Below are 12,714 nucleotides of genomic sequence, written 5' to 3' on the forward strand. Positions count from 1 at the left end.
GCGTGCGCTAGAAGTTTTATTGAAAAAAGTCCATTTTTCTGGAAAATTTTCGTAGATGTGTTCCTAGCAAGCTGTTGTTAATATAAAATGATAATTTTATAGTGCTCGGTGATTGGTATGACAAGCATTCGTATGGACCTGTTTTAGATAATTGACTAAATCAAACCGAAAAAATTTAAAAATTCATAAACTACCAACTTGTACAGAAAATTTACTTACAAGTTGAGAGCTTAAAATCAGTAGTAAATAGAAAAAAAATATTTTCGATATAAACTTTTCATAAAAAGATAGCCTTATTCATATCCTTTAATTTGATGTATAACACTGAATGATCGCAAGAGTGCTAACAAAGTTATTCAAATATCTATGCAACAAATTTGATTTGTTAAAATATTTTCCATTCAAGTTTGCTCCACACCAACTTGTGCACAAGAAAGGATATTTTATTCAATCAAGTACCCCATGACGGGGCCAGGAGTTAAAAAAAGCGCGCGCTTTGATCAAGTTGTAAGCAAGTCCTCTTGATGCCACGTTTTGCAGGTTGCATGATGCTAAAATTTGAATGGAGACAACATTATGATTCAAAGAATGTGATGTGAATGTTTGAATATCTTTGCTTGTACTGTTGCAATAATTAAGTTTTATACATCAAATTAAAGGTTATAAATAAGGCTATCTTTTTATGAAAAGTTTATATCGAAAATATTTTTTTTTCTATTTACTACTGGTTTTAAGCTCTTAACTTGTAAGTAAATTTTCTGTAAAAGTTGGTAGTTTATGAATTTTTAAATTTTTTCGGTTTGATTTAGTCAATTATCTAAAACAGGTCCATACGAATGCTTGTCATACCAATCACCAAGCACTATAAAATTATCATTTTATATTAACAACAGCTTGCTAGAACACATCTAAGAAAATTTTCCAGAAAAATGGACTTTTTTCAATAAAACTTCTAGCGCACGCTGGAAACTTACTTAAATGAGCTCAAATTCGGCCAGAGTTCTTGAAAATGAATGAGGATCAAACCCTGTAAGTGGCGCTGTGATCAGCGAAAAAAGCCGAAAAGTGAACTAGTCTACTGATCACTTGTTCGATTTTTAACCTCGTTTGCTATAAACAATTTTCACGTGAACCTTCAACTCGCTTTTTTTTTTGTTTTCGGTTCGTTTTAAATTCTCAAAAACCGGATCATAAACTGATCCAAGAGAAAACACCTGTCACGGTCGCCAAATGTGCAGACCGGTCCAGCGATCGGAGTAGTATTGGCGGGCCACAGGACCAGCCCAGCCGGGGGAACAACGCGCTGCTACACTCGGCTCGCTCGGGTCGTACTCGCTAACTGACTGGATGACCGACGTGCACGCTCATGACGAACTGTCAAGTGGGCGTTTAATCCGTCTACACACCATCTAAAATACAACTGAATTGAACAATAGAAATGGACCCATTAATTTACAGTTTTTTTTTACAGCATTACAGATTAAGCTCACAAAATTGAACTAAAAATCACAGAAGTTCGTCCAAGAAGTTTTAATAAAAAATCACAGAATTTGAGAATTTATTTGTCAAACACAAAGATTTTTTTCCGGCAACCTTGGTGGGAAAAGATGCTCAGTATGAATAATTTTGAAGCGTTTTTCTCATATACCTATGGATGGGAGTTTTGTGTTTTTTTATGGAAATCAATTTATTGTTTAGGTATTTATTATTGATTTTATCTGCATGTTTGATTGAGGATTTTTACTATAGCTATCGCCATTATTGATAGATTTTTCAAAATACAGATGATCAAAATTACCAACTTTGAACCTTCTTTTCCAGTACTTGCCTGGTACCCTTTGTTGGACCTAAAATCTGTAAACCGTTTGATTTCTCGAATTTAAAAAAAAAATCATTAAATATTCAAATTTAAATAAAAGATAATTTAACCAGAACCAATATCAAATTCTTCTTTTCGATTTAACCGAAAATCTCGAAGGGGGAAAGAAATTAAGTTGAGGAAATTTGATGAAAAATTTGATAAATTCTTCAAAAATTATAACTGTTGAACAATAGAAAGTCAAATTACAGAAGATGGGATATGTATCATCAATCAAAATCGAGATTTTTTCAACTTTTCGATATATCGATTGTAATGTAATGTAATGTAATGTAATGTAATGTAATGCATACAATGTAAATTGTATGCTAGTTAATTCAATGCAAGATTTTGGTCAATTTGTCCCCCCTCGCGAAGTTTCAATTCCAAGTGACAAAAAAAGGATTACAAATTTGTTCCGGCCTAATATCAAAAAGTTTTTCAGATTTCTAACGATTAAAAGGCATTAAAATTGATGATATGGATATTTCAAACATTTTCACTCCCATACAACTCTGTCTGTAGCACAATAGTTAGAACTAAAGAGCCAGTTTACTATAGTTTCTTTAGTTAGAACCTAACGAGGACTACTTTGCAAGCAATATCTCGATAAGCACCAACAGTGATGTCAGTAAATAGTAGGTATTGCTGAAAGACAAACCTCTATTCAACAAGTAATAAATTTTTTGCTGATAAGATACGATGTTACAGTTTTCAAAAAAAAAAAAAGGATTTCCCAAACAAACCTTAAAGCTTAAATTAACTCATGTAAACGTTACTTAAACATCCAAATAAAAAAACCATGAATGAGACCAAAACAAAGATTTTTAGAACACACAGCGTTTGAGAAATTTACATCTTCTATTTTATTAATCTGGATGCCAATTTCGTGGTTGAAAACGCGAATGGACGTTGTGAACAACAAAAAAACGGTTCTGCACCCACCGAAAAAATATTTCCCCTTTTTTGCTTTACTCACTTTGGGGCCGTTTTCCTTGGGAACTGAAGTGAACGTCGGATTTTGCTAACTCGTTTCCACTGCGTAGGCTCGACGACGTCGTCATCAAAGTTGGCTTCGTCGCGCTCCGTCGATAGGTCTTCGATCGAGATACTTTTCCCCCGGCTCAGGAAGCTGTAACGAGAAACAGAAACAAAAATTCAAAATTAAACATGAGGAAAGTTTTCGCAAGTAATAAACTAATCATAACAACGGAGGATCGCGGATTGGGAAAGAATGTATGCACGGGAAAGCACATTTCACTGTCCCCCTCGTAAAGGCCGCGAGAGAGAGCGGTAAAAAAAAATTAAATAAAAATCAGAGCGGACATTTCTGGTTCACCTGGTATGCTAATCAGGTTCGGCGACCTTAGCTCGGTTCAGGCGAAAGCCCATCCGCGCGTTAATTGTGGTGGATCGTGCAAAATTCGCCGTGCAATATTTAGGCGAGAGGAAGTAATAGTTTATGGACGCCCATCCGTCCAGTTTGGAGGCGGCCTGGAAACTGCACGACGACGACGACGACGACGCCAGCTGCTGCGTGCTAGTTAGTCAGTGAGTGAGTGACTCACGGGTCTAGGAATTCTTTCGAGTAGTGAGATATCGAATGTAGTACCTACTGGGTAAGTACTTGAGTTCCACCAATATATGCTAATTAATCCACAAAGTACCTGGTACTGCATTTGTCAATAAAAAAAGGGCGGAGGTGGGCGGAGGCGCTGAATTTCGCGTTCGCGTTCCAGAAAGACAGAGAGAGCGTGCCCGCGATCAAACACGTCGTCGTAGGACTAACCAACCGAGAGAAACCGATCGATCGTTCCTTGCGGGATGTAAGTGAGTTGTAGACTGACTCCGGCCCGAGATATCCCGCATCGAGTTGGAAGGTACCAAAACTTGATGCGAGAAAAAAAAACTCGAGCTGCTGCTGCATTCGCCAAGTTTGAATGAAATCGAGTTTTGCGTCGTTGCACAGTGGTCGAAAACAAATTTAAAAATGTTGTAGAAATTGTATATGAGCCACAATCACTAGGTTTCCGTAGAATTACGACATCTTTATTTTTATCTTTTTCATTTCATTTCACGAAAATTTAATGTTTTATAATAAGTTCGTTCATAAACATTTTTCGAAAGTTTTTATGGGCGATGGGCGCGCTAGCAACCCGGGTATACGATTTCTCGAGTGTTAAACAAAGAAAGCAATACCCGCATACTAAAAAACTATATCTCAAACGGTCTATACGATTCCTCAACAGCTTCAGAAAAAGTGATTCTCTCTGTAAACGTAGCTGTTCTATTAAACTTTACTTCGATGACAGATTTAAATGATAAAAACGAAACATGAACCTTCATGTGAAAAAGTGATGGTATCTGGAAAGGCGATACAATGGTACGAACGATTTCCTTCAATATTTCTGTAATCGTAAAACCGATCTCGAACCGTTAACCAAACCGTCCATGACTTCTGTCAAAAATGAGCGAAACGCCGGTCAGAGATGCCAGACAGTTTTGCAAAAAAACAGTATGAACTTATAAAAACATCTCTTAAATAATTTTTATATTCTGATAAGTGATATGACTCTGTAGCGTTTCGAAAACAATAATGGAATCCAGTTGGAAATAGAGCTTGGAGCTCCGATGGTGTTTGTGGTTTTCGTTGATGATTTTACCATCAGCAATAGTTTTTTTAAAAAGATTTTCTTGTAAACTATGATTGTTTTATATACGTGCGAGCTACTTAGACGCAAACCAATTTCATATAAACATCGAATTTACTTTTACATGGTGTATTTCAATCTCGATCCAAAACATTGATTTGAATTAAACGGAATTCCTCATTTGAATCAATACTCATTAATATTTCTAAAACATTCTTAGTTCTCTACCCATATTCATCCTGATCATTTAAAATATTTAACTAAAAATTTCGCATCTCCATATCTATAAACATATTGATAAAACATTCAACCTGGCACCACTGACGCAAACGTTTCATTTTTGTTTTGCTGCGCCGGGAGGATTTTGTTTTAGGGCGGCACGGAAAATTGAATTTTTACTAAACCTGCGAGAGCTAGAGTACTGAAATCTGAAAGAAATTAAAAGGACCATGACATTGTGTGTTTCAGGTAAGTGGAAATAAAAATCTTTTAAAACAAATCCGATAATCGCATTTTTTATGTTTCAGGTTACGCTACTGGGATCCCCAAAGTTCGAATCCGTCCAATGGATTGCTTTGTGCCGGAACCCAGGGACGTTCTACAGGACATGCTTATTGAAATATTCACCAGAAGGAAGCACAACAAAAATGCACTGAATCAAATTGGGCGGCAATATTAAAATTTAATAAAATGATAAAATAAGAAAAGATCGGCCATTTTTATCCGAAAATCTCCCATATAGATATACATTAGACAAATTGCGTTTGTGTACGTGCTCTTTTCACGAACGATCCCTTAAACGGTTTGAATAACGTTGGAATAAAGTAAAGTCAAATCGTTAGAGAACTATTTGTGTAAATGTTTAGGCATGAGAGCTCCTCGAAATAACTATAACGATTACAATCCGATGATCAAAATACATTTTCCACAATCGAGTTTTCAACCTTAACTGGACTGCATGTAGAACAGTTCTTCCATACAACTGATTTAACAGTTTTTAACAATTACATAACCTAACGACATATTAGAAATACTGTGAATTTGGAGTTCACGGTTCAACTAATGTATTTCACAGCTCGAATAATCGTTTGCTAAAGGTTTTTTTACGCTTCATGAAATCGTCGTTTGACTATTTAAGAAATCGTTTGGTTACAATCCTCATCTATGCGGGTAGCCTTCACGCTAATTTCACTCCGATTAGCTGTCATTCTTATGGAAATTTGTGTAAGAGTAAAGAGCAAGCTTTATTCTTTTTAGCACGCCCAATCCCAATTATTGAGAACTCGAAGATTTAATAATTAGTAAATCATTAGTTATATTAATTGTAGTGTCTCTATTTTTAACTTGTTATCGAAAATGGCGTTTCAAGTCAACCTTAACACTTCGACATGTAAACCAAAAGAGTGACAGTGTATACCTCCTGAAAATTGAACGCATGTATTCAGTTCAAAAGTTGCCAAGCAACTAATTGAATTTTTTCCAATTTTCATTTATATGCCGAAAATACCATCGCGTACGCAAAACGAAAGTATAGCGCAAAGTGTAATAACGAAAGAATCGCGAATCATACATATGTAGAGTAGAGTTACGATGCACATTTAACTGCTGCTTATTTTGATCTGTTGGTTTTTATTCTGAGTCAGTTGAAAGTAGCTTGAGCTTGAACTTGAGCTTCCCGCATACGAAAAAACCATAACTTTAATAGTCAACACGTTAACCCAACTGATCCAGAAACAGTGACTGCTCATGTTATCGTAGAAATTTGGTTATACCTTGTTTGCCACATTTCCAAAGAGCGATCAAAACGAAACATATACGTCCATGTAAAAGGTGATGTTCATGTGAAAAGTAAAAACAAACTCAAACTGTTACCTAAGGGCTGTCCCAACGGTAGATGCAAAACACGGTTTCCGACCACGCTAAAATATTTCGGCTGGCACCGGTGGCGTATATTGCTGTTTTAGCACAGTTATCGATTTCAAAATTCCCAACAGTTATACGCCTTTGTTCAAATTTTTGCAAATTTGGAACAGGATTTCAAAATATACGACAGACCGATTTAGTTCACGGTGAGAAAATTTTAGCCAACAATGATTTCTTTCACACATGTTTGGGTAACATTGGGTATGATAATAGTTTCTTTTTGAGATATTATTTGAATGTTTTTTTTCGCTTCAACCACCCTATACGTAACATAAATTGAGAATAGATGTTAATAAAAACCATATCAAGTATAAATAATAGATGTCACAACACGGTCACGAGAATAATCTCGATTTAATATAATTAAATAAAAAGCTTTTCATTTGGGCTCGACGAATTAGTGAATCCAGTCAGCGTTCTAAAATTTAAAAAAAAAAGACAAGAAAATTTTAGTACTTTTTCGATGAGGTAAAATAAATGTTTATTGTTTGTTCTATAATTTTTGTTTTATTTGAGATATTGAGAGATTTTTAGTTTCGTATGGATTGCTCGGAGTTTTCGTCAATATCAGCATATTTTTCTGTATCCATACATAAATTTACAAATAGTGAAACAAGTTTTTGTCCAACAAAAATGTCGACAAATCAAAGGAAAATTTCCTTTGACTTTGGGATGAACATTTCTCGTTTCCTTTATCAATGTCAGCAATAACTTGAAAAAAAAAAATGGCTTTTTCATTTCATTTCAACAAAACCTTATTCCATTGATTCAAAGCAATTTGATTGGATTGATTGAAGAATTGTTTCAATTGACCTTTTGTTCCTCGTTGTGTAGTCATTTTTGCTTTTAAATTAATGAAATCCTGGTAGAATAGTTGAAATCATTGTTCTGTCAAAAAGAATATTCGTAAAATTAATTTTAAGACAATTAACCGTGAAACTCAAAACTTATGCAATTTTTCTAATAAAATGGGTTTTTTCTTCTCAATTATTGAGTGTCTGCAATGAAAGTGTTTCCGTTTTAAATTTGCTCCTACACCGGTGGGGAGTGGGTGTTTTAGCCGATTCTAAAATTTCGAACTGTGCTGAAACTGGTATACTTAAAACCAATATTTACGCCTGAACCGTTGCAGGTGCTCTAAAGCGTTCCTTCTTCCATTCGGCCAAACTTATGTTTTAGGATGCCAGGTGGTTTTTTTTAATAATCAGTATTAGCAAAGTCATAAATGCATGACTTTTGTTTTTCAAACACAATTTAAACAAAATCATATTAAACCTATATTTTACTTTTTTTTTTTCTTATGTTTAGTCTTATTTTTAAGTATTGAGACAGTGAAATATAAAATTAAGTCATGTCATCAATATTTCAGTGAATTGAATTTTACATGTTGGTCATTTCTTTGTTTCCAAAGGCGCATTTATCCACGCCAAGAATCCTTTTTATTTTCACAGTTCGATTCCTTTTTATCCTTTTTTCTTTTTTTAAAAATTGTAAAACCAAGTGTTAAACTAAAAAATACATTTTAACATGCGGTCTCAGTGTATAACAACTATCACATCTTTATAGAAACATTGTGAATAATAATTTGATGTTCAATTGTGTCAAATAATATGCGAGAATATATAAAATAAAGAAAAATCAGTACATTAATTGTACAATGCAAATCAAACAAACCAAACCTAACCATTATAAAAAGCTACCAAATTCAAAACAAATCAAAGCATTTAATTACAACTTTTCAATTAAATATTTTTATCTTTAAGATTTGAAATTAGGTGTAATAAAAAAAACAGTACAGTTGGCATCAGTGCTGAAGGTTGTCAGAGGGGCAAAAGCTAAAATGGCGTCATATTTTTCTCTCGCGTTCGTTCAAACAATTTGTACGGAAATTTATCCGAATTCGCCGGAAACTGTTTCGCCAGCGGTTTTACTTCAACATCCACTCGATCCGTACCGATAAATCGCCCGCTGCTATCTTATCCAACTGCCATACAAAGAAGCAATTCATCGACGTCAGGAATGCAACTCGAGTTGCTAGTTTTTAAGTTGATAAGTGAGCTGTGTTATTTTTCAGGCTTTTGATCACCTTTTAGGGCATTTGCATTTGAAATCTATAAAAAGTGATTAATTTAAGTTTTTACATTGCAGTGCAGTGTATGAAGTTCCCGAATGCTGTCCACTCCCGGGCATTTTTCCGGAACCAAGTCGACCACTGCAAGAAAGTATTTCTCAACAAGAGCTAGTCTGTGGTGCAGAATATCGGAAGAAACCTGCAGGATGTGGCAGTTGCGTGCGGCAGCTGTCGGTTTTTTTCCGGGATTTTCCTCCCTTAGGATGATTCATCCCTTAAAAGCAGCTGCCGGTATTACAAGGTAATGAACTAAAAAGTTTACAAACAAGCAAACCAGTGAAATACAGAAAAAGTGTAATAACATGAAAACTTTATGTGCAATGGTGTATCCATTTTTTTTCCCTTGAAGTTGTCCCTGTTGTGGGACCGCTCGGGCCAGCGTTTATCTTTTTTTTTTCTTTTTCTCGGGATTTTCATCCCGAAGGATGATTCATCCCTACCAGCGTTTATCAATATTTATAAGATGTATGAGTAAATTGTGATCAATAAATGCGAAAATCATGAGAATTCTAATAAATAAATAAATAAATAAAATCAAACAAAAATGGTTTCAAGAAAATATCCGAAAACCCTGTATAAAAATTTGCACATGTGTGCGTGCCACATTCACGTATGATTCCAATAAACGTAGGCATACCTTCGAAAGAAACGTTTTGCCAAATAGTTTCAGAACTATCACTGCAAATGTTCAGTTACAAGAAAACTCTAAGAATAACTGTAGTTAAAACAGTTTAATGACCAAAATACGTTTCTAAGAGCGGTTTTTGGACGCTATTTCAACTGTTTGCAGAACAGTTGTTCCATACAATCGTTTTAACAGTTTTAAACAGTAACATAACTTAACGCCATATTCAACAGACCGTCGTTTTGGATTGCACAATTAGTGTAATGTTTTTTACGGTGTCAGTTATCGTTTTCTAAAAGTTTTTTACGCTGTTCCAAATAGTTTTATAACTATTACCAGAGTAGACTTTGATGCCTGAGTCGATAGCAAAAAGTAACCAAAATGAGCTATCAATCTGTTGTGGTATGAGCCTACTTGGTTGAATGATTCAACTGAATCAAAGCATACCGTGGTTGAATTAAAAGGAATCTTTCGATTGCTTTGATTCAGTTGAGCTATCAATGCCAAAATGATAGCATATTTTAGTATAGAATTTTTCCCGATGGCAAAATTAGGTTGCATTGAAGCATCAAAATGTCGATAGATGATGCCTAACCAATACCTAAATAAGGCATTTAGACCAAAATGAAAGCACTATTTGGTATTGTTTTTTCTTAGATAGCAAAACACGGCATTATTGAGGTTTCATTTATTATGGTAAACTGAAAAGTTAGATCAGGTATTAAAATTTGTGTAATGAAAAATTAGATTTAACGAGGTAAACATTAAATTGCACTGTAAACAAGCAGAAAATTTGTTAATTTGGGCATAGATCACGCATTTTTAGTGTTAATTTTTCAGTCATTGCTAAAGGTAACATCATTCATTTTCATGCAAAAAACGATGATTCACAGGTTGTGCAGAATTTTATGGCCGGGATTAAGGCCAAGGTGCGGGCATTTGCGTATGGACTGTAAATAAAATACGAGTAAAATTTTATAATGAAGTTTAATAGTTATTTTTCAATCCCTGAAAATTTGATGGCAATCGGATGAAAACTCGAGTTTTGCGAATCAACTTTGTGTGTTGCAATTTCATCGTGGACACCCTCTATATTTCCTTGTTTCCTCGCAATTCAACTTTTAAATAGAAAAATCCAAAAAAACATCCCTCACTAAAACTACCGTAAGACACATAAAATTGCTTTAGAGTTCATGAAAGCTGAAGTGAAAAGCTATACAACAGAACATTGAAAACATTTTTTTTTCAAATTTTTGACGAACAAAAAGTTAAAAAAGTTCCAAAAACGTAGTTTTAATTTCACCTCTTGTAAAAACCAGTACTTATTAGTATTGGTATACCAACACGCAACCAATCCGAAATATTATTCAGAAGAGATGTCCGTTAAAGAAGCTATTTTCGAGACGCGAGATCCGTTCGCAATTTCAATTTGCACCACCCCTGTAGTGTTGTCGTAAGGTGTAATTCTACGTCAAAAAAGTGGGGAAGAATTTGGTTACATATTTTTCAGACAAGCATCAGCTCACGTCACGAGCAGTGATGTCAACCTTCCAGATTTTGTCTGGATCTTCCAAACTTTTTGGACTTTAGCCAGACATTTTTTCAGGTTTCCAGACTTCCAGACTTTTGACATTTCTTCCAGACAATTCCAGACTTCTGGGTTTAAACAAAAAATGTTCTAAGAAACTATGAAAATTCAATTTTGTAACGGTGTAATATGGCAGGAAATTATTAGAATTTGTGAATTATGAATTCATAAGGGTTCGAAACCTATTGATATTGGCAAATGCTTCGAAGATGTATGTTAAATTGAGACTCAGACAGAGCACGTGACTGATACAGTGACAGAAAAACACTATTGCAATATTAAGATATGGGGACCAAAAAAAAAAAAATGTCGTCACCTTTAAAACTTAGGTGTCCAGACATTTGCAGCCATTTCCAGACATTTTTTTAAATTCTTCCAGACTTTTCTGAAAAATAGTTGACAACCCTGGTCACGAGCATGAACCTCGGCATCGTTCGCCCCTTTCGTGTTTCAACCGTCGAATCGAGTGGATGCTAACAGATCAGTTGAAACTAGGAACAACAGCAAGGCAATTGGAGATTTCCTTCGAAAGGCAAAACCGAAATTTTACAATGGTGATCCTGCCAGAAGGCTATTTTTTCTAATGCACTAGAAAAGTTTGAGGAAATCTCCGGTTGCTTTGATTGGAATAGAATTAGTAAATTTTTCTTGTGCGATCCGAACGCGTTGTCAAATTTCGCCGAATTGGTTGAGGAACAAAATGATTCTCATTAAGAAATCGGGATCTTAAACTGAATGATTTGTTTCCCTACGGCAAAGTATAAAATTAAAACTACGCATAAAGTGGTGTAGCTTCTACAATTCTCTTGCCGGAAAAATTATTTTTATCATGAATCCGCCTATGTGTTAATGGCAAGTTCAGTGAAAAGTTTAAGTTCAGGTGAAAATCGCCAGTCGGCAATCAAGGTAGAACTTCGGTCCAGTTTAGGCAAAGTTGCCAGTTTATCAGTTCTGTCCAGTTTAGGACTTCCGGTCAGTTAAGAAAAAGTTTCCTGTGTGGGACTTCGTTCCAGTTAAGGCAAAGTTGTCAGTTAAGGGCATCGGTCCAGTTCAGGCAAAGTTGGCAGTTGAGGATTTCGGTCCAGTTTAGGCAAAGTTGCCAGTTTAGGACATTGGTTCAGTACAGGCAAAGTTGCCAATTGAGCACTTCTATCCAGAATAGGCAAAGTTACTGGTTTAGGATGTCGGTCCAGTTCAGACCAAGTTGTCAGTTGAGGACTTCGGTCCAGTTCAGGACTTCAGTTCAGTTCAGAAAAAGTTTCCAGTGTAGAACTTGAAGCAAAGTTGAACCGGAATTTTACAAACCTTATATGGCTAACATAAACACAGAAATCTTTGAAAACGCTAAATTTAGAATAATCTAAAACAACAAAGCATAGAAATTTGAGCAAAAAAAAAACATTTTAAAAATGTCTTAAGTCAGCACGTTATCAGCCAATTCTCGTGGTAATCTACAAAACTTTCAAATTGATAGAAGTTTTTTTTTACAAAAGCTTAAGTAAGAAATAAAAAGATAGCAATTCAAACTTTTTTCCTCTTATTTTGAATACTCTTACCACCTATAATTTAAAATTTCTTACAATTTTAAATTATAGGTGGTGTATGTGGAGAGGGGGTCGGTGGGCGTTTGTTTGTTGTGGATTAAGTCTGTACATATGATGTGTAGAATAGGTTATTTTATTTCATGGATTGAATACAAAAATTGTGCAGAATCATCACGGAAAAAATTAACAACAATCACTTTGATGATATATTGTAAAAATTTGTTTTCATGCATCACGATGTATGAATGACCTCTTTCGAAAAATGAGAACCCAAAGCCCATAAGGAACATAAACTTCTTCAACGAATTTGACAAGAGTTTGTATTCTAGTTCGCAGTATTCAACGTTGTTTGAATATGGGACCATAAAAATACATAATAAAAATAAGTGTGAGA

At 34.9% G+C, this 12,714-nt stretch overlaps 1 protein-coding gene across 6 annotated transcripts in view; it reads right to left on the minus strand.

Annotated features, from left to right (window-relative positions):
• Positions 1-12,714, minus strand: part of LOC129743966 (serine-rich adhesin for platelets-like) — a 274,223-nt gene that overhangs the window by 47,855 nt on the left and 213,654 nt on the right. For all 6 annotated transcript variants that reach the window (XR_008736758.1, XR_008736757.1, XM_055736227.1 and 3 more), the window contains exon 5: positions 2,838-2,990. Coding sequence is in view for 4 of the 6 variants with exons in the window: in XM_055736227.1 (XP_055592202.1) it covers positions 2,838-2,990 (153 nt within the window). In the remaining 2 variants the exon portion in view is untranslated. The remainder of the gene's footprint in view (positions 1-2,837; positions 2,991-12,714) is intronic.

Source organism: Uranotaenia lowii, chromosome 2 (genome assembly GCF_029784155.1).
Source record: "Uranotaenia lowii strain MFRU-FL chromosome 2, ASM2978415v1, whole genome shotgun sequence".
NCBI lineage: Eukaryota > Metazoa > Arthropoda > Insecta > Diptera > Culicidae > Uranotaenia > Uranotaenia lowii.